This window comes from Callithrix jacchus, chromosome 7 (assembly GCF_049354715.1).
Source record: "Callithrix jacchus isolate 240 chromosome 7, calJac240_pri, whole genome shotgun sequence".
NCBI lineage: Eukaryota > Metazoa > Chordata > Mammalia > Primates > Cebidae > Callithrix > Callithrix jacchus.
This window is the reverse complement of record NC_133508.1, coordinates 93,836,026-93,854,217: the sequence shown is the minus strand read 5'-3', so window position 1 is coordinate 93,854,217 and position 18,192 is coordinate 93,836,026. Positions and strand designations below refer to the sequence as shown.

At 37.5% G+C, this 18,192-nt stretch overlaps 1 protein-coding gene across 5 annotated transcripts in view; it reads left to right on the top strand.

Moving 5' to 3' along the window:
- The window catches only part of FYB2 (FYN binding protein 2), a 111,341-nt gene that overhangs the window by 55,487 nt on the left and 37,662 nt on the right, over positions 1–18,192 (top strand). For all 5 annotated transcript variants that reach the window (XR_013520111.1, XR_013520110.1, XM_035251622.3 and 2 more), the window contains exons 5-9: positions 3,876–3,985; positions 10,030–10,064; positions 12,672–12,703; positions 14,597–14,693; positions 16,354–16,513. Coding sequence is in view for 3 of the 5 variants with exons in the window: in XM_035251622.3 (XP_035107513.1) it covers positions 3,876–3,985; positions 10,030–10,064; positions 12,672–12,703; positions 14,597–14,693; positions 16,354–16,513 (434 nt within the window). In the remaining 2 variants the exon portion in view is untranslated. The remainder of the gene's footprint in view (positions 1–3,875; positions 3,986–10,029; positions 10,065–12,671; positions 12,704–14,596; positions 14,694–16,353; positions 16,514–18,192) is intronic.

The following is an 18,192-nucleotide window of genomic DNA, read 5'->3' as shown; positions in this document are numbered from 1 at the left end:
AATTATGAATTCACTCCATAATTCCATTTCCCTTTCTCTCTTTGCAGAGGCAACTCCAATCATGAATTTACGAGTGTATCCATTTAGTATATTCTTAGACTTGAGCTACAAACTTGGATGTCTGTTAAGGATATAGTATCTTAAATTTTTGTATAAATGACACCTAATGTTGTCCTTCTGCAACTTTTTTTTTACAAAGCTGTGTTTTCATATTCTATCTATGTTGATGTATATGTCATTTGTTCATAATTGCTGTATTGTATTTCATCATATGAACACATCCCAATTTGTTTATGCATTTTTCTCACTGAGGAACATGCAGATTGTTGTAAATTTTTACCAATTCAAATAATGCTGCAGGAATCATTCTCCTATGTTTGTAGGTAAATATAAGCAAGTTTCTCAAAGCTATGTACTTAGAAGTAGAATTGCTAAACAATACTAAATAAATAACTTCAGTACTGCTAGATATTGAAAAATTATTCTCCAAAATGGTTGTGACAATTCATATCTCAACGCAGTATAAAGATTTCCTGTTTCTCCATTTTCTTGCCAAATAAGGCATTATTTTCAAATTGGGATTCTAGCTGATCTAGAATGTGAACTAAATTTTCATTATCTTGATTTCCATTTCTCTGTTCACTATGAGGTTGGTAGTTTACCTTTATAAGCTCTTCAATTGGACTCTTCTGTGATGACTGGCATATACTTTTGTACAATTTTCTATGAGTTTGTCTTTTCCTTATTGCCAAAGTTCCTGATAGACTCTAAATACTCTTAGTCTGTTACACTTTACCATTAAGTATAATATCTGTTAGAGGGTAATTTAGTAAAGAAAGTTTATCTCCCTGGAATGCTTTTTTTTGCATACTAAAATAACCTTTTCACTTTTATTGAAACAATATGATTACTTACAATGATATATTTTCTGATGGTAAGCCATACTTTAAGTCTTGGAATAAATTTTAGTTATTGTTAAGTTATTTTTAGTACTGATTAATTCATTTTTCAGTATTTAGTAAATTGAGGCTATAATCTCAAGTGAGATTGGGCTATATTTTCTCTTATTCCTTGATCATTTAGTGATCTTCCTATCAAAATTGTATTATCTTCTTAAAATGAGTAGCGTAGCTTTTCGTCTTTTTCTATCCTCTAAAATAGTTCATTAAAACTGTCTATAAAGCTATTTGGTAGAGAAAAAGAAGAGAGGCCAGTTAGGGTGGAGGTGGGTAAAGGGAAGAATGGAGGTGTGTACTACTGATAAAAGTTCTTTAATGATTTATTGGGCTATTAGTTTTTATGTTTCTTAGTACGGTAATTTTCTTTTTCTTTTTTTTTTTTTTTTTTGAGACGGAGTTTTGCTCTTGTTACCCAGGCTGGAGTGCCATGGCACAATCTCGGCTCACTGCAACCTCTGCCTCCTGGGTTCAGGCAATTGTCCTGCCTCAGCCTCCTGAGTAGCTGGGTTTACAGGCATGCGCCACCATGCCCAGCTAATTTTTTGTATCTTTAGTAGAAACAGGGTTTCACCATTTTGACCAGGATGGTCTCGATCTCTTGACCTCGTGATCCACCCGCCTCGGCCTCCCAAAGTGCTGGGATTACAGGCTTGAGCCACCACGCCCGGCTGGTCATTTTCTATTTCCTATGAATTTGCCAATTTTCTCTAAATTTTTAAAGTTACTGGTAGAGAGCAGATAATAACATTTTCTTAAATTTTGAAAAGCCTAAAACTATCTCTAGTTTTGTCTCCTTTCTTATCTCTAATTTGTTTACATGTGTGTGCACTCCTGTGTACCCTTTCTCATTTCTTCGTCAGTCACACTGAAGTTGGTCTAATATAAATATACCTACTTCAGTGTTCTTTGGTACTGTTGGTTTTTATCTCTTTTTCATCCATTTATCTTGGATCTTTGGCTTGTCTGCTGCTTTTAAAAAATATATCAGTGCAGATCTCTTTATTTTATTGGATTAGCTTAATCTATCTGCATTTGATGCAATCCTTGGCCTATTTGGAGTTTCCCCAATTAAGATTTACTATGCAATTTCTGTGACTGTATTTTTTTCTTCCTTCATTTAAAAAATATTTAAGACTTCTCACTGCATATTTCCCTTCTACCAGTTTAGAAGTTAAATATTCTATTTCTATTCTTTTTAGTAGTTACAATTAAATTTTGACATCTATGGTTTACAAAGCCTTGTGTTAATCAAAATCTCTGTCCTGCTCCTAAATAATGCAAAGACTTGAGAATAATTTTCATAGCCCTCTTCCACTATCTTCCAGATTATTATTATAGAAAATTATAGGTTAGCTCTTATAATTTGAATATTGGTTCCTTTTCATCATTCTCTTTCTCCTTTTCTTTTAGAATCCTTAATATATGTATGTTGGACTCTCTCATTCTATGCTCCCTATCTCTTCTTTTTAAATATTTTCTGTCTCTTTATTTCCCTATGCTACATTCTGGGCAATGTTCTCATATCTAAATAATTCACCAGTTCTAGGCCTGTGGTTCATGACTGTAATCTTAGTACTTTTGCGAAGCCGAAGCAGGTGGATCACTTGAGCTCGAGACCAGGCTTGGCAACATGGCGAGACTTCCTTTCTACAAAAAAATTAGCCAGCTGTGGTGGCATGCTCCTATAGTCCCAGCTACTTAGGAGGCTGAGGTGTGCAGATTGCTTGAGCCTGGGAGGTTGAGGCTGCAATGAACTGAGATTGTGCCACTGCACTCCAGCCTGGGTGACAGAGTGAGACCCTGTATCAAAAAATATGTTGTAATAATAATAAATAATAATAATAGTTCATCAATTCCTTCTGCTGCTGTAACTAGTCTACTGTTCAACCTCCACATTAAATTTTTTATCTTAAGAACTATATTTTATGATTTCTATAACTCCTTTCTCCTTTCTTCAAATCTATAGGGTATTCTTTATCCTCAGTCTCTTGTTTTCACCTAATGTTTTTTATTCTTCACTTTATTTCTTTGAATACTTACTACACACATATTTTAAATTAACTTTCATGTTATTCTGTTATTTAGGTCCCCCATTAGTTATACCTTCTGACTCTTATTGCAGATCATTTCCTTGTATGGTTTTAGTTTTCACTGTCCACTTGTTTTGAGTGAGAATTTGTTTTCTTTGGAAACTACAGGTGCCATGGATTATGGAAGCATCTTTACAGAATAATTTCAGGTTTGTCTTTACAAAAGGGATTTGGATTTCAAGCATCAATTCTGGCTTTGTGTCCCTGAAACAGACAGATTGCATATTAAACCCCACCTATGTATTTGGTGCTGGGTTTTCAAGTTTCTGATTTCTCTCTGGTGACTCTTTCAGTTCCTATACCCATAGTTAGACAGCTAACTTCCAAGCTCGTTCCCCAGGAGAGTGGATGGATATGTTTTAGTACCCATTTTACAGATGGAACAGCATATTGTAACTCTGGACTTTATGCTGATAGCTCCATTTCAGTTTCCCATTCAGCTGAGGCTATGGTTCTCACTCAGACATTCCATCCCCAGCTGCCCTGTCATTAAGATTTCTCTTTATCTGGTCTCAATTTCCCTTTGTGTCCCTTGACTGCAGTCCTCACTTGCATCTTTAATTGGGAGTTTCCTGTGTGTGTCTGGCACCTGAGGATTTTGCCTTATTGATTTCTATGTGGATTGTATCATCTTTATATAAGTATTTGCATTGCTATATTTCATCTAGAATTCCTATGCATTTAGAGTAGGGGTGTGTGCCTCCCAAATATGCTTAGGTCACCAATTGGCCAGACATATTATTTCTCTAATGAGGAAAAAATACAAAAAGGTTTTAAAATGTGTTTTTAAAAAATGTTACATTTTAAGTAACCTTTTTTTCTCCAGGCTTTTCAGTGCAGAATTTGAAGAACCACATAATTATGAGGCAACAATTTCATATCTGAGATACTCTGGCAACTCCATTAACCTGTGCACTGCAAAAGAAATTGCTGATGGTAAGTCTGCTAAGCCAATTAATATTGTAACCCTGTGTGAAATGAAAATGTGTCAAAAATGGTATTTTCCCTTTAGCTAACTGTAAGTTTAAAAATGCACAGCCATCCTGCACTACCATCTTATTTCTTTTTCTTTTTTCTTTGTCTGGTCTCTTAAAAATAAATATAAATCCAGCTGGGCATCAGTGCTATCTCATGCCTCCTGTTGCTGCCTTCCCAGCCTCTTCTTTTCTCCCCTTTACCAATTGACTCAGCTGCTTTGCCTTTATAGATATATGGGAGGAAAAAACAAGATATGACGATTCATTTTTCTTCCTTTTCTTCCTATAGAAACCTCATCTCTCTTCTCCTGGTGTCTTTCTTGAAGTCCCCTGGTTACTTGGTGTATGGAGAGTGAGATAACAGACCATGAGAAATAGGAGCCTGTGTTCAGTCTGAATAAGAGCAGGCGATTTATTTAATGGATCTGACCACTGGCTCAGAGCTAAGTCTTCCTGCCTCTGACATTGTTGACAATCCTCAGGACTTTTTTTGTGAGTAAAGAGACCCTCTCCAGTAAAAAAGATGAGGGAACAGAGATTTGTAGCATTTCTTTTTCTTTTCTTTTTTTTTTTTTGAGACAGAGTTTCACTCTTGTTACCCAGGCTGGAGTGCAACGGCACGATCTTGGCTCACAGCAACCTCTGCCTCCTGGGTTCAGGCAATTGTCCTGCCTCAGCCTCCTGAGTAGCTGGGATTGCAGGCATGCACCACCATGCCCAGCTAATTTTTTGTATTTTTAGTAGAGACAGGGTTTCACCATGTTGACCAGGATGGTCTCGATCTCTTGACCTCGTGATCCACCCGCCTCGGCCTCCCAAAGTGCTGCGATTACAGGCTTGAGCCACTGTGCCCAGCTGATTTGTAGCATTTCTACAAGTTGCAATGTCCTTGTTCTACCTATAGTAGCAGCCAGTTCTCTATAAAAGGCATGCATTTTAGTGCTGGAATAAACACTAGTATTTAATGAGCTTGTACTATAGGATACTGTAGTTCTGTGTTAGGTTCCCTGTGTACAGCCCTGCTGATAGGGTGGTTTGATCACCCCTAATGTTTGGGACAGGAAACTGAAGATCAGAAAGATTGAATTGCATGAGGCCATAAAAATAACATGGAATAGAGTTATAATGTGAAACAGGCTCAGGCTACCTGTAAATTCCTTGCTCTTTCTACAAGTTTATGCTACGTCTTATTCAAGAAAGTTTGGCTTCCCTGGATGGAGGGTTAAAAAGAGATCATCTGGTGCAACTTCTTCATTGTATAAACAAGAACCCCAAGTTCTGGGAAAGAAAGTCATTTTCCTGGGGATACATACTTAGGAAGTTCATGAGGTAAGGATCAGGACCTATTGAAATTTCCCTCTTCTCCCTCAGTGAATAAGGGGTTGGAGAACTATTAGAAAAACTGCCTCTCTTTTAGATTGGGCAATCTAAATTCCCCCAAACAGTTTTTAAAATACTAGCCATAGGAAGAGCAATTCTTGACCCTGCCCAGCACCCCCAAAAGGCAATGCTGCCCTATACTCAGAGTATATGGGCCCCTGCTTTAGAACAGGGCTTCTTAAATTCTAGTGTTCACACAAGTCACCCAGCGATCTTGTTAAAATATAGATTCTAGTTCAGCAGCTCCGATGTGGGGTCTGAAATTCTGCATTTCTAACAAGTTTTGGTGATACCAATGCTGCTGGTCTATAGATCACACTTTGAAAAGAAAGGCTGTGGGCACCATTTGGGCCAAATTCCAACTATATGTCCTTCTACAAGGCTAAGAATTCACAGAGCCAAAGGGATGCTCCAATCAGAGCCAGCTTCTTCTCTCTTTGTACCACGTGATACCCTTAGAATCCACCCGCTGCCAGTAGCGCATTTCAGGTGAAGTGGACCTCTGTTCCTGGGAAGATGGAACAGATGTACTTTTTATCTATTGATCTGGCTAAGTACAACTAAAAGCCCCAGACATTATATATGTAAAACAAACATAAGACTAACGGACTCTGAAAGGTAGAGAGGCAAGAATGTGTGCTCTTACCATTCCTATTCAACATAGTGCAAGACGTTCTAGCTAGTACAATAAATCAAGCAAAAGAAACAAAATGAATACAGATAGAAAAGGAATAAATAAAACTATCTTATTCACAGTGGCGTGATTATCTAGATAGAAATTCCCAAGGAATTTACCAAAAAAGCACACAAAAACCTTCCTAGAATAAATGATTTCAGAAAGATTGTAGAATACAAAATAAACATACAAAAGATTAATTGTATTTCTGTATATTAGGAATGAACACACAAATACTGACATTGAAAAATATATCATTTATAATTGCTTAAAAACAGATAAGTATTTATATTTAAATTCTACAAAATATGATAAGGCCTAAAAGCTTTAAGCTATAAAATTCTGATTAAATCGAAGAACATCTAAATAAGTGGAGAGACATACCATGTTTATGGACTGGAAGACTCAGTACAGTAAAATTGACAGCAAAAATGTCAATTCTCTCAAAATGTTATACAGGTTTAATAAAATTCCTATAAAAATCCCAGTAAGACTTTTTGCAGATACAGACAAGATTTTCCTAAAATGCATATAGAAAGGCAAAGGATTTAGAATAGTTAAGAACAGTTTTGAAAAATAAAAAGGAGGTATTAGTCTACCAGTTTTAAGAATTATCAGTATAGTAATCAAGACTACATGGTATTGGCAAAGAGAGACACATAGAACAGTGGAACAGAATTGAGAATTCAGAAATAGACCTGTACAGATATGCTCAACTGTTATTGTTATTTTTTTAACAAAGATGCAAAAGCAGTTCAATAGAGGAAAGACAGCCTTTTAAAGAATGGTGTTGAAGCAATTGCCATAGGCAAATGAAAATAAACAAACCTTGACCCAAGTCTCACACCTTATACAAAAGTTAATTAAAATGGATCTTTCCTCTTTATTTTTTGTACACCAAAGGTGAGACATCTAAATGATACCTTTCAAAGGGGTAGGGAGAGAGAGAAGGAAGGAGGGAGAAAGAGGTCAAGGAGGTTGGCTTTTGCTGTTGCCATTGAATGACTCTGTCCCTTGAACAATGACAAGAAAACAGGGAAGACCATCCCTTAGCTCAGCCCTAGTGCCTTTAGTGAGGTTTCATTTATATAGAACTTGGCATTGGGTATACATGATTCAGGCTGTTCTAAAAGCTCTGCAGAATTGTCCTCAGAGGTATATAGACAAGTGTTTTGCAGACTGTACTTCTACTTCTACTAAAATTTTTGAAGAGTCTTGGAGACTCTTGGAGATACCTTCAAACAGAGTTCTGTTATGCTTCTGCATAATATTCCATTTACTAAAGCCATGGATGGAAGAAAGTTTGAAAGCATTTCTTACCTGAGTGATCTTGGGCAACTTACTTCACTTACCACACTGGCTGTTTCCTTGTCAGTAAAATTGGAATAATAGTAGTGATCATCATGAGAATTAAATGAAATGATGCATTTAAATGCTTGACATAGTACCTGCTATCTGTAAGTATAAAAAATGTTAGTTTCTTTTAAATTATTATTTTTATTAGTAATAATCATTTCACCTCCAGGTGTAAAGAGGAGATGGGACTTTTCCAAGGTTACACAGACAGGATGAGGAGAAGGCACAAAAGGCTGTGAAAACATGACCGTGTTATGACACTAGCAGGTGGAGGTTGCTGAGGACCATCTTCAGATTTTGTCCTTTCTCTGCCCCATGATAAATCCAGTCAATGGAGAGAGGGTTATATAACTGCACAGAAAGCAGCAAGGACTCTCATGCTCTTGTCAGAATTCCTAGTCCATTCCTGACCTTTTGGGAGGTGGCCCTTTATCCTCTATATTCCTACCTTGAAATATATGTTGGAATTCCTACCTAAGTTTTGATGGGTTAGCTTACCATGAAAGAAACTCCACTTTGTTAAAAAGCAGTAACGGCTGGGCACGGTGGCTCAAGCCTGTTATCCCAGCACTTTGGGAGGCCAAGGCGGGTGGATCACAAGGTCAAGAGATCGAGACCATCCTGGTCAACATGGTGAAAACTCATCTCTACTGAAAATACGAAAAAAAAAAAAAAATTAGCTGGGCATGGTGGCACATGCCTGTAATCCCAGCTACTCAGGAGGCTGAGGCAGGAGAATTGCTTGAACCAAGGAGGTGAAGGTTGCGGTGAGCCGAGATCACACCATTACACTCCAGCCTGGGTAACAAGAGCAAAACTCCGTCTCAAATAAAAAAAGTAACAACATTGTGAATATATTATTAATTGAATACTTATTATCTTTGTTTACTAACCATGGCAAGTAAGGCTTCTCCAAGCCTTGATTTCATCATTTCTAAGATAGAATAAGTAATATCCATCCCAGGAGGTTAGGAGAAGCAAATGAGATTATGATTTGTTAGTTCTTTGAGAAGCATAGACAAGTAAATAAATTGGAGTAGAAAGAAGGAGATTACCATTTTTTTAATGGGGAAGCAAATTCATATCAGAAATCAATACTGGGCAAACTGCATCACAAACAGGTATTTTAAAAGTATTAATAAGTGTACAATTACCCAATTTAAGGTATTATGTGTACAATTACCCAAGTTGAAAAACATATTGTGAATTATCCATGTAGAATTTTAGATCTGTGCCAACAGTTATATGTTGATAGTCCCTAAAGAAAACCTAGCACTTCATTTATTTTATCAGCATATTATATGTTTAGAATAATAAAAGCTTGGAAATGCAACATGTCATTTGGTCAGTTTTCTAAAGCTTCAGAACTTTAGCAGCAAGAAAGAAAAACAGAGAGAGGAGTCCTACTTTTATGCAATATGTTCATTAACAGTAGAGGAAAAACTTTTATAAATAACTTTTAAGCAAAGAAAAACCAAACAAGCAGTTTTATCCAAAAAAATTGCCATTTTCTAGACAATGTCCAGTGTTCTGCTAAGTATATTAAATTTCTTACATAATTTCCTTGAATCTCCCCAATAACTCTGTAAGGCAGGTAGCAATTGGTTCATTTTTATAGACGAGCAAGCTGAGGCTCAAAGAAATGAAGTAATTTGTCTGAAATACCCTATGTAGGAAGTAGCAGGACTGTGTCTGAACTCAAATTCTTGTCACTACTTGTATTTGTTAATATAGTCATGTGCTACTCAATGTTTTGGCCAACAGTGAATTGCATATCCAGCAGTCGTTCCGTAAGATGATAATACCGTATTTTTACTGTACCTTTTCTATGTCTCGATACACAACTATTTATAATTGTGTTACAATTGCCTATAGTATTCACTACAGTAACATGCTATACAGGTTTGTTGCCTAGAAACAATAGGCCATACCCTACAGCCTAGGTAGGTAGTAGGGTATACCATCTAGGTTTGTGTAAATATGTTCTATGATATTCACGTGATGATGAAATCACCTAATGATGCATTTCTCAGAACATATCCCCATTGTTAAGTGATGTATCACTAATTAAGATTGGCATGATGTCATTAAATAAAATCCCCAGAAGTATTAAAAAAACTGAAAGGTGGGTCAGCCTTAGCTGGTGGGCTCGTCTTTGCAAGCTGTATTAAAGGAAATAAAAATGCCTGTGGAACAGAGCATTTCGGGGCATGATAGAGAATTCATTTTGTTGAAGTGGGATTTAAGCTTTTTCCTTTCTCTTTCCTTTCACGTTTGCCTTCTGAGCTGCCACTAAATTTTAGTGCTTTCTTTTAAGCATGGAGTATGTATCTGTTTGCCAAAACAGGAAACTGAAATGGTTTCACACGCTTCATCGACTGTAAATTCCATTCTGGAAATCCCCACAGAAATTAAAACTATGATCACTGACCGCATAATTTCGAAACTTTGTAGATAGAGCCTTACATAGACTGATGTTCTAAAAGGTGAGAAAACTGAACTCTGCAATCTTTTATAACTGCTTTAATCCTGGGTACTATAAGTAACGGGTGGATAAACTGCCTTGAAATAATTTTTTATGTTTATTTTAGCAACTTACGAAGTTGGAATTGAAGAACTCCAAAAGGTATTGTTTCTCCTTATCAACATTATAACTAAAAGTAAAATAAGCCTGCCAGGTTGATTCTAAAGTAGTATGTTTTATGAGAGAAGAAACATCTTTGTTTTCATGTTTCCTCCTATTTCCGAGGCTTTTTCGGACTCCAGCTTCTAAGACTCTGAATTCTGAGCCCTGTTAGTGTCAGAGACAAAAATGTGTGATAGGATGGGAGGAAATGGTCCCAATTTATCCATAGCCCTTTTCTGTGGTGGCTAGTGACAACTAGTTTTTATTAACTGTGACTTTCAGAGAGAAGAGTTCTTTGGCACAATCCAGGTTTGTATATCCTGGCTTTCAGACTCCTTAAGGCATGCTTTCTGGGCTCCTGCTGGATGTGGTGCCAGGTGCCACCTGGAGGCAGCATAGCAACCTCATTAGGGCCCAGGTAGAATCATTGCTGGCCTCAATCTCAACTCCTGGCTAAGTGATCTTGAATGTCCATTTCCTCACCTGCAAAGTGGGGATAATAAAGCACTCACATCTGAGGTCCTTGTGAGAATGAAAATAAGATAAATGAAGGTAAACAGCTTGTTAGTAAGTGCTTGGAACAGAGCATTTCACCTCTCTGAGACTCAGATGTGTCCTCTGTAAAATGGTATATTCTTGGCCAGGCATCGTGGCTCATGCCAATAAGCCCAGCACTTTGGGAGGCCAAGGCAGACAGATCACTTGAGCCTAGGAGTTCAAGACCAGCCTGGGCAACATGGTAAAACACTCTACAAAAAAAATTGCAAAAATTAGCCAGGCATGGTGGTGCACACCTATAGTTTCAGCTGTTTGGGAGGCTGAGGCAGGAGAACCATTTGAGCCCAGAAGGTGGAGGTTGCAGTGAGCTGAGATCATACCACTTCACTTTAGCCTGGGCAGCAGACAGACTGAGACCCTGTATAGAAAAGAAAAGAAAAGGTATATTTTCCATGAGAACAGGAAGCATATGTCTTGGGGTTACTGCATCTGCAGGAGTAGATGCTCAATAAATAAAGTGACCAATCCTTGTTTCACTGAATATCTGGAAGAAGTAAGGCAAACACAGTATGAAAGTACCGGGCTCATAGAAGGCCTTTACCTAGTGTTTTAATGGGATGAGTTAAGGTTCTATTCTTTTCTCAATGGATACATTTAGTCTAAATCCTTCATCACTCTGTTTTAGTTTTCTTATGCTTGCTGGTAAGAATTCATTTGTGGATATACTTAGTCACTAGAAAAATATGAATGATTATTATTTCTATTAATGGGATGAGAAATAGCCTATTAAAATGCTTCAGGTACCTGGAACATCAACAATTAATAAACTGTTCTGCGCAAGTGAACTCTCCAAGTAACTGAATTTTATCCCATTTTATCCCAATTTTATGTTTTAAGTAAATCATAAGATTATTTTTAATTTTTAAATCTCTTAACTCTCAGATACGTTTTATGTTCATCTTTGTATTTTAAGCTCAGAATCTGATGTCTTCCTTTGTTAATAACTTGGAGTATTCTTGAATAAAAGGGACTGAGTGGACATAGTTGATACTCTTTTTATGAGATGCTCTTGAGCCTTTACAGAAGAACTAGTTCCCTTCCCACCACACCATCACAAGTTAGTTTTCTATATTCTTCTCTCCTTTTTTTCCTACTGTCAGTATCTTTGTGTCTAGCAATGAGTTTTTCATGTGTTCAAGCACATACCAAGTCCTTCTGACGTGACAGCTCTTGTTCATAGAGAGTAGCGCTTAATCCTTGTAGTTACCCTGTAAGCTGATATCACTGCTCCCGTGTTACAGATGACAACATTAAGGCTCAGAGAGGTTTAGTAACCTGTAAATCCTGTAATAAAGATATAAAACAAGGTCTGTTTGACTTGCCATTTGACCAGTGCTGCATCTAATTTGCTAGAATTATGTGTAAAATGAGAACCAAGAGTCCCTGAATAAATGGTCTGCAGGACTGCCCTCAAAGGAGAGTATAATGAACAACAGCCTGGATTTTGTGTCGGCACTTTAAATGCTTAGATATTTTCTGTTCTCTTCAGGATTCTTAGACAAATTTCAAATAACGAATGGTACCAGATATATGATCACCGAATAAATGAGGGGCTACATTGTGATCATTCCACATAATTTTAATGGAGCCAAATATAGATCATGCAAGATTTGAGCGGTGATCACAGAGCACATGATTAATGAGTAAGGGAGAAATTCCAGCATTACTTGTGCACTTTTGATTACCAATTTGCCCACTGAAATATTGCTTAAATACACAAATTCATATTTTCTCATAGGATTTAGAAGTTCTTTCCACTACAGATGCATTCCTGGAAAGGTGTGCATACAGCAATTACTTTTTCTGAGTCACAACATACATTCCTTTGGGCATGGCTTATAACTTCAGAAATGCTTGTTTTCATTTCTGATTGATCTTCAGCCCCACTGCAACAGTTTCTGGAACTTTCTGTGGTCCGTGTCTGCCTTTGCTCTATACTGAGGCTTCAGCCCCTCACCTTTTGATGTAGTCTCTAATGGTCTGTAACCAAATAACAGAGCCTAATTTAGGTCAATTTATGAAAATAACGATTTTCCTCTTTACTTTCAGCCTTGGAAGAGTTTCCCCTATCAAGAACCTAGGTGAGTTTTACCTTCAAAAAGAAAAGCATCTGTCCAACCACTGACTTTCTGATGACCAAACTAGTTTTCTTCTATGGGCCAGTATGTTTCCAAACTGAACTAGCCTGGTTCCGTTTTCCTGGCACGTTGCAAGGTACCTAGTACCGAGGAAGTGATCCATGCTCCTGCCTTGTTTCCACCTCCGATCTCGTTCTAGCTCATGCTGCACTCAGCAAACATTTACTAAGTATCCAACGTGTGCCAGATACTCCCATCTCCACTCAGTCTCTAGTAGTGATGGAGACCTCACTACTGCTTTCAGGAACTCCCAAATTAGTAGGAGAGTCACATAATCAAACAGGCAAATAACAATAACATGAATTCCCAAGAACTGACAATTCCCAAAATGCACCCTACTGTTTAAAGTCTCTTTGTCTTTGCTCTTTTAAGTCATTCATTCACCCCAATTTAACATCTGGCAAGCTTTTACTAATCCATCAACCTCCCCTCATGTAAGAACCCTTCCTTCATTCCACTCCCTCAGAAGTAACCAGTCCCTCACCTGTGTCACCACTGTAAGGTACACATATGTTTGCATAAATGGCATTGTATATAGTTTGCTAACATGCCAATTCACCCCTTCTTGTCTGGGAGCTCCTTGTATGTAGGGCCAATGTTTTATTGTTCTTGGTGATTCTGGTACCTCTCACACTTCCTGGGTTTAGAGCACTGTCCTGGCACATAGTAGTGTTCTTACCTGCCTCTTCAGAGTCCATTTCTAGCCCTCCTCCCTGGAGTTATTCTAATACGTTAGAAAAAGCATGGTTGGTAAGCTCTGGAGAAGCAAATATCAACATTTCCTGGTTGAGTCTAAAAACTCCATGAGTAAGTGCTGAATCATGGAGAAAATCTGCTTTAGCTGGGTGGGTTATTTTACTCTCTCTCCCTGAGTTCCTGCTTGTCCCTAAATTTATGACTCTCATAAATATCTTGTAGCACTCGCACAGTGCTGGGCACATGGTAGGTACAGGTCAAATGATTAATTATTTAGTTCAACACTTTTTGAGCTTTTACTCTTCAGACACTGCTAGATTCTGAGGTTTAAAAATGAATAGGACATATTTTCTACCCTTGATCCAAGATGCGAGGGGAAGCTGGAGTAGTTGGGGGTGAGGGGTTACTTGGAGGGTAAAATGACCAAATAAATAGGAAATCACAATAAAATATGATCACTGCTATGGAAGTTTCACAACACAGAAGTGAGGCACGAAAACCAGCTATTCCCACCATGGATTACACAGCATTGATTTTTAGTAGTTGACAAGGCAATGTGGAGAAACTGGAGATAGTCATAGACAGATGTATTATAAGACAACATAGAAGAACTGTTGGAAGAGTAGAGAAGGTATGACTGCTTGAGAGAATCAGGGAAGCATTCTCAGAGGTAAGATGATTTAGACATATCATGAAGGGCATTGCATTTGCCAGCAATATAAGATGTGGAAGGCACATCTAAAAATAATAACAAAAAGAAAGAGTTGCTCAAATAGAGCGGTGGGTTTGAGGAATTATGAGAGTCTAGACTCAAGCAAAAGTGGAGTTAAAAATCAGCAGGAGATGAATTTGGAAAGAAAGGCAGGGGCCAGATCGCAATGAAACCTAAGTTTTATCCGACAAGCAGTGGGGAGTTAGATTTTAAGCAGTAATTGACACTCTGCAGTAACTGGAACAGACAGAAACTCAGGGAAGCTATGTATATAACGAATCTGATCCTAGTCCCTTCATCTAAGAAAAATGATTCATATTTGTTTAAATCTATTTTTTCCATGCATTTTCTTTAGGATTGAGCAGTACACTATGATTTAAACACTCTAAGCTTCATTTTTCCCCCCCCGGTATCTCTTCACATTTCAGTGCTAAACATGAAGATAAAAAAATGAAGGAAAAAGAGCCGTGTGAATTGGAACCTAAAAACACAGAAAAGGAACCACATTCAAACCATGCTTTCAAGGTACTTTGATCAGGAGCATATGAGAGGGCAGGAGAGATACATGACTAAGGATATTAGCATGAAAAATCATAAGCTCTGCTCTTTTTCAATGCTGGCTATGTGGCATAAGCCAGATACGGGGTTAAACTACTAACGAAGGGTCATTTCCTTCTTTTATGGAGCGACTTTGGGTTTCAGAAATTGTTCAATGTTACTTAGCATATGTTAGGCGAATGAGGGGACTGCCTTCATTACGGGACTACGCTGAAGGATGATGGTCACTCTATTTGTACAAAATATTGACTTCATTACTTTCTTGTCACTTTCCCCCATTTATACGTTTAATTCTTGGTAATATGACTTAAAAGAATGCCTGTCCTCTTATTTTTCTGACAGTTTGCCCAAGATCCCACCCAAAAACTCAGGATAATTCTCTCCTTGTATCTATTAATTACATTGTCTTTTCCCAAGTACTTTTAAATGTATTATCATAGTCAATCCTCATGTCTACTCTGTGGTAGTCAGAAGGACAATACCCTTCTCACATTTTCACTGGACAATTATAAAATACTTAGATTGACAAAAATACTCTAATTTTTTCTCTCTTCAGGATCTCTTCCTGTCAGTCTATTCAGAGCATTTTGAAATGTGAGTCTGATCAGGGTTTTCCCCTGCCTGACTCCTAAAGGCCAAACTCTTTGCCTTGCATACAAGACTCTTCATAACTCAGCCCCATTCTCATTTATTTTCTCAACCTCATCTCCAGGCTGTCTTCCCTTATCTTTTCCTTCAACTCTTCCCTTATAAGGACATGAACATTTCCCCAAATCCCCTGTGCCGTTTCTTGTACTGGTGTATCTGCCAGATATTCCTTCATCCGCTCTATCAATCTCCTACTGATATTTGGAAAATACAGTTTAATAAAATCTGCTTTTCAAGGTCTTCTCTAACCCATCTCCCAGCCAAGAGAATCAACCTCTTCATCCTCTGTGTCCATGACAGTGAGCAATACTGCTGTAAATATCACTTACCACATTATACCCTAATTAATCATTTGCATGCATTATCTCCAAGACCAATGTATTAACAAACTCTGTCTCTACTTCTAGAGCTTAGCATGTTGTCTTGCCTTCAGTAAGTGCTTGAAAAATGCTAGAGAAAGGGAGTGAAGAAAGAAGTGACAGGGAACAGAAAAATGTTGAGTGGGAAGACAAAATGCAGGCAAAAAGAAGGAAATGAAAAGGAATACATAGCATCCCTTAGAACAAGGTTCTGGGGTCAAGTCCTGCCTAAGTAGATTGCTAACAGTGGAACCAGTGACCAGTTATTTAAACTTTCTAAACTCTTTATCAAGAGGACTAATGATACTTTTCTCATAGGCTATTCTGATGATTAAGTTATATGGAATATAAAAACCCTGCCCTATAGTCGGTACACCCTATATCCTGACTGTTTCCCGTAAGCTGCCTCTGTGCTGGGCATTCATTGGACATTCAGAGGTAATGAAGAATATAGTATGCACCTTCAGGAAACTTAGAGTCTAGTAAGATATTATGTTAATGTTAAAGAAATGATAAATAATAGTTATCCCTGAGGAATGAATGAAAAGCTGTACGAGTAAGCAAAGAACTGATTAGGTAAGTCAGAGCCCTACCACGCTTTTCCTTTTGCATATGTTTAGGCAGATGCCTATGAAGGGACACCTGAAAAACTCCAGATGACCAACATCCACGTGGGTAGAAGAAACATGTTGGCTGAAAAGCAGGAGGCCATGATTGATGTCATCCAGACAAATCCCTGCCCTGAGGGCCCGAAGTTGGCCAGGAACTCCCAAGGCCACTGTAAGTTACTTTTCTTCCTGATCCCCTCCATCATTACCAGTTTTTTTTAAAGCTGAACATGACCAAAATTTTAAGTTATTTTACCAATATTTATTGAATATCTATTATGTGCCAAGCAACTTGCCCTAGTGAGGGAGCTATGCAGTAGTGGAAAAAACACTGAATTTAAAAGCAAAAGTCTTGAGTTCAAATCTAACTGGTTAGTAAGCTGTGTGGTAAGTGACTTCATATACCTGCAGCTCAGTTTCTTCATTTATAAAAAGGGATCATCATAAGATGGACCTCACAGGGCTTTTATGGGGACCAAACCTGTCCATATGTCATATGACAGGTACTCAGCAAATGTTTATTCTTTTCTTTTTATATCTACTAGCTCCCATTGTCTAGGCTCACATCATTGACATGTACTGGTGATATACTATGGTATCATTTGTTGACTTTATTCAGGTTTCATTTTACCTTCATGTTAGTCAGGACCCTTGATTGCAAGCAACAGTGATCAAACTGTACTATGTTAAACACAGAAAAGGAGGTTCACCAAGCAGAAAGTCTAGTCATGGTTGGATCCAGGGACACAGACGATATCCCAGTGACTTGGTATCACTTTGTCCACTCATGGTTTTGCTACCCTTTCAGTTGATAATTCCACAGCAACAGAATGACCACAGTAATAGGATCTGGAATAAAGCATTTCTATACTTACCCTGTAATCTTGGGAAATGCACTTACTTTCGTGTGCAAGTAGTGATACTACTACTAAATTCCTAGGGCTGTTTGCTAATTCATATAAAGTTTCTGGTTCATATGTTAAATAAATATTAGTGCTTTTCATTTATTTTATATTTTGAAAAATTATGCTGTACTTTATAATTCAAGATTTATATATTATTCCCCCATGGCACACTGTGAGCACCTTGAAATCACAGACCATTTGGTATGTTTTTCTGTATCTCTGTAACTTGGCACAGTATTTGCACACAGGAGAAACCCATCTTAATTTTGTAGAATGAAAGGATGAATCAAACTTTAGTGTCTAAAAATATGGTGGACTAGACAATATGAATGACTCTCTTGACTAAAACAAAGTGAAGAATTTTGTTTTGTTTTGTTTTAATGGATTTGAGGTTTCAGTGGGACGGGAGAATCACAAGGAATCAGGTGTTCAGAGGAATGTATTGAGTAGAGGTGAGGAACTAGGATGTTGAAAAGTAAAAAAAGGAGAGAAGGAGAGGAAGAAAGAGGAATAAAAAGAGGGAGAGAGAACAGGAATATTGCTTCATTCTAAAAATGGGTATTAATAATGGCCAATAATATTTTGTGTATTTAAAATGGAGAACTCTATAAATATTTATTGAGTTCACTTGCTCCGGATCTGAGTTGAAGTCCTGGATATCCTTATTAATTTTCTGTCTTGTTGAGTCTAAATCTTATTATGGGTCTTATGTATCTGGGTATTAAGATCTCTTATTGTTGCATTGATCCTTTTACCACTGTATCTTTGTTGCTTTGAAATCTATTTTATCAAATGTGAGAATTGCAACTCCTGCTTTTTGTTTATTTATTTATTTTTGCTCTCCATTTGGTTGGTAAATTTTTCTCCAACCCTTTGAGTCTTTGTGTATCTTTGAATATACCGTTAGGTTTTGGCTATATCTTTTGATTGGGGGATTTAGTGGATT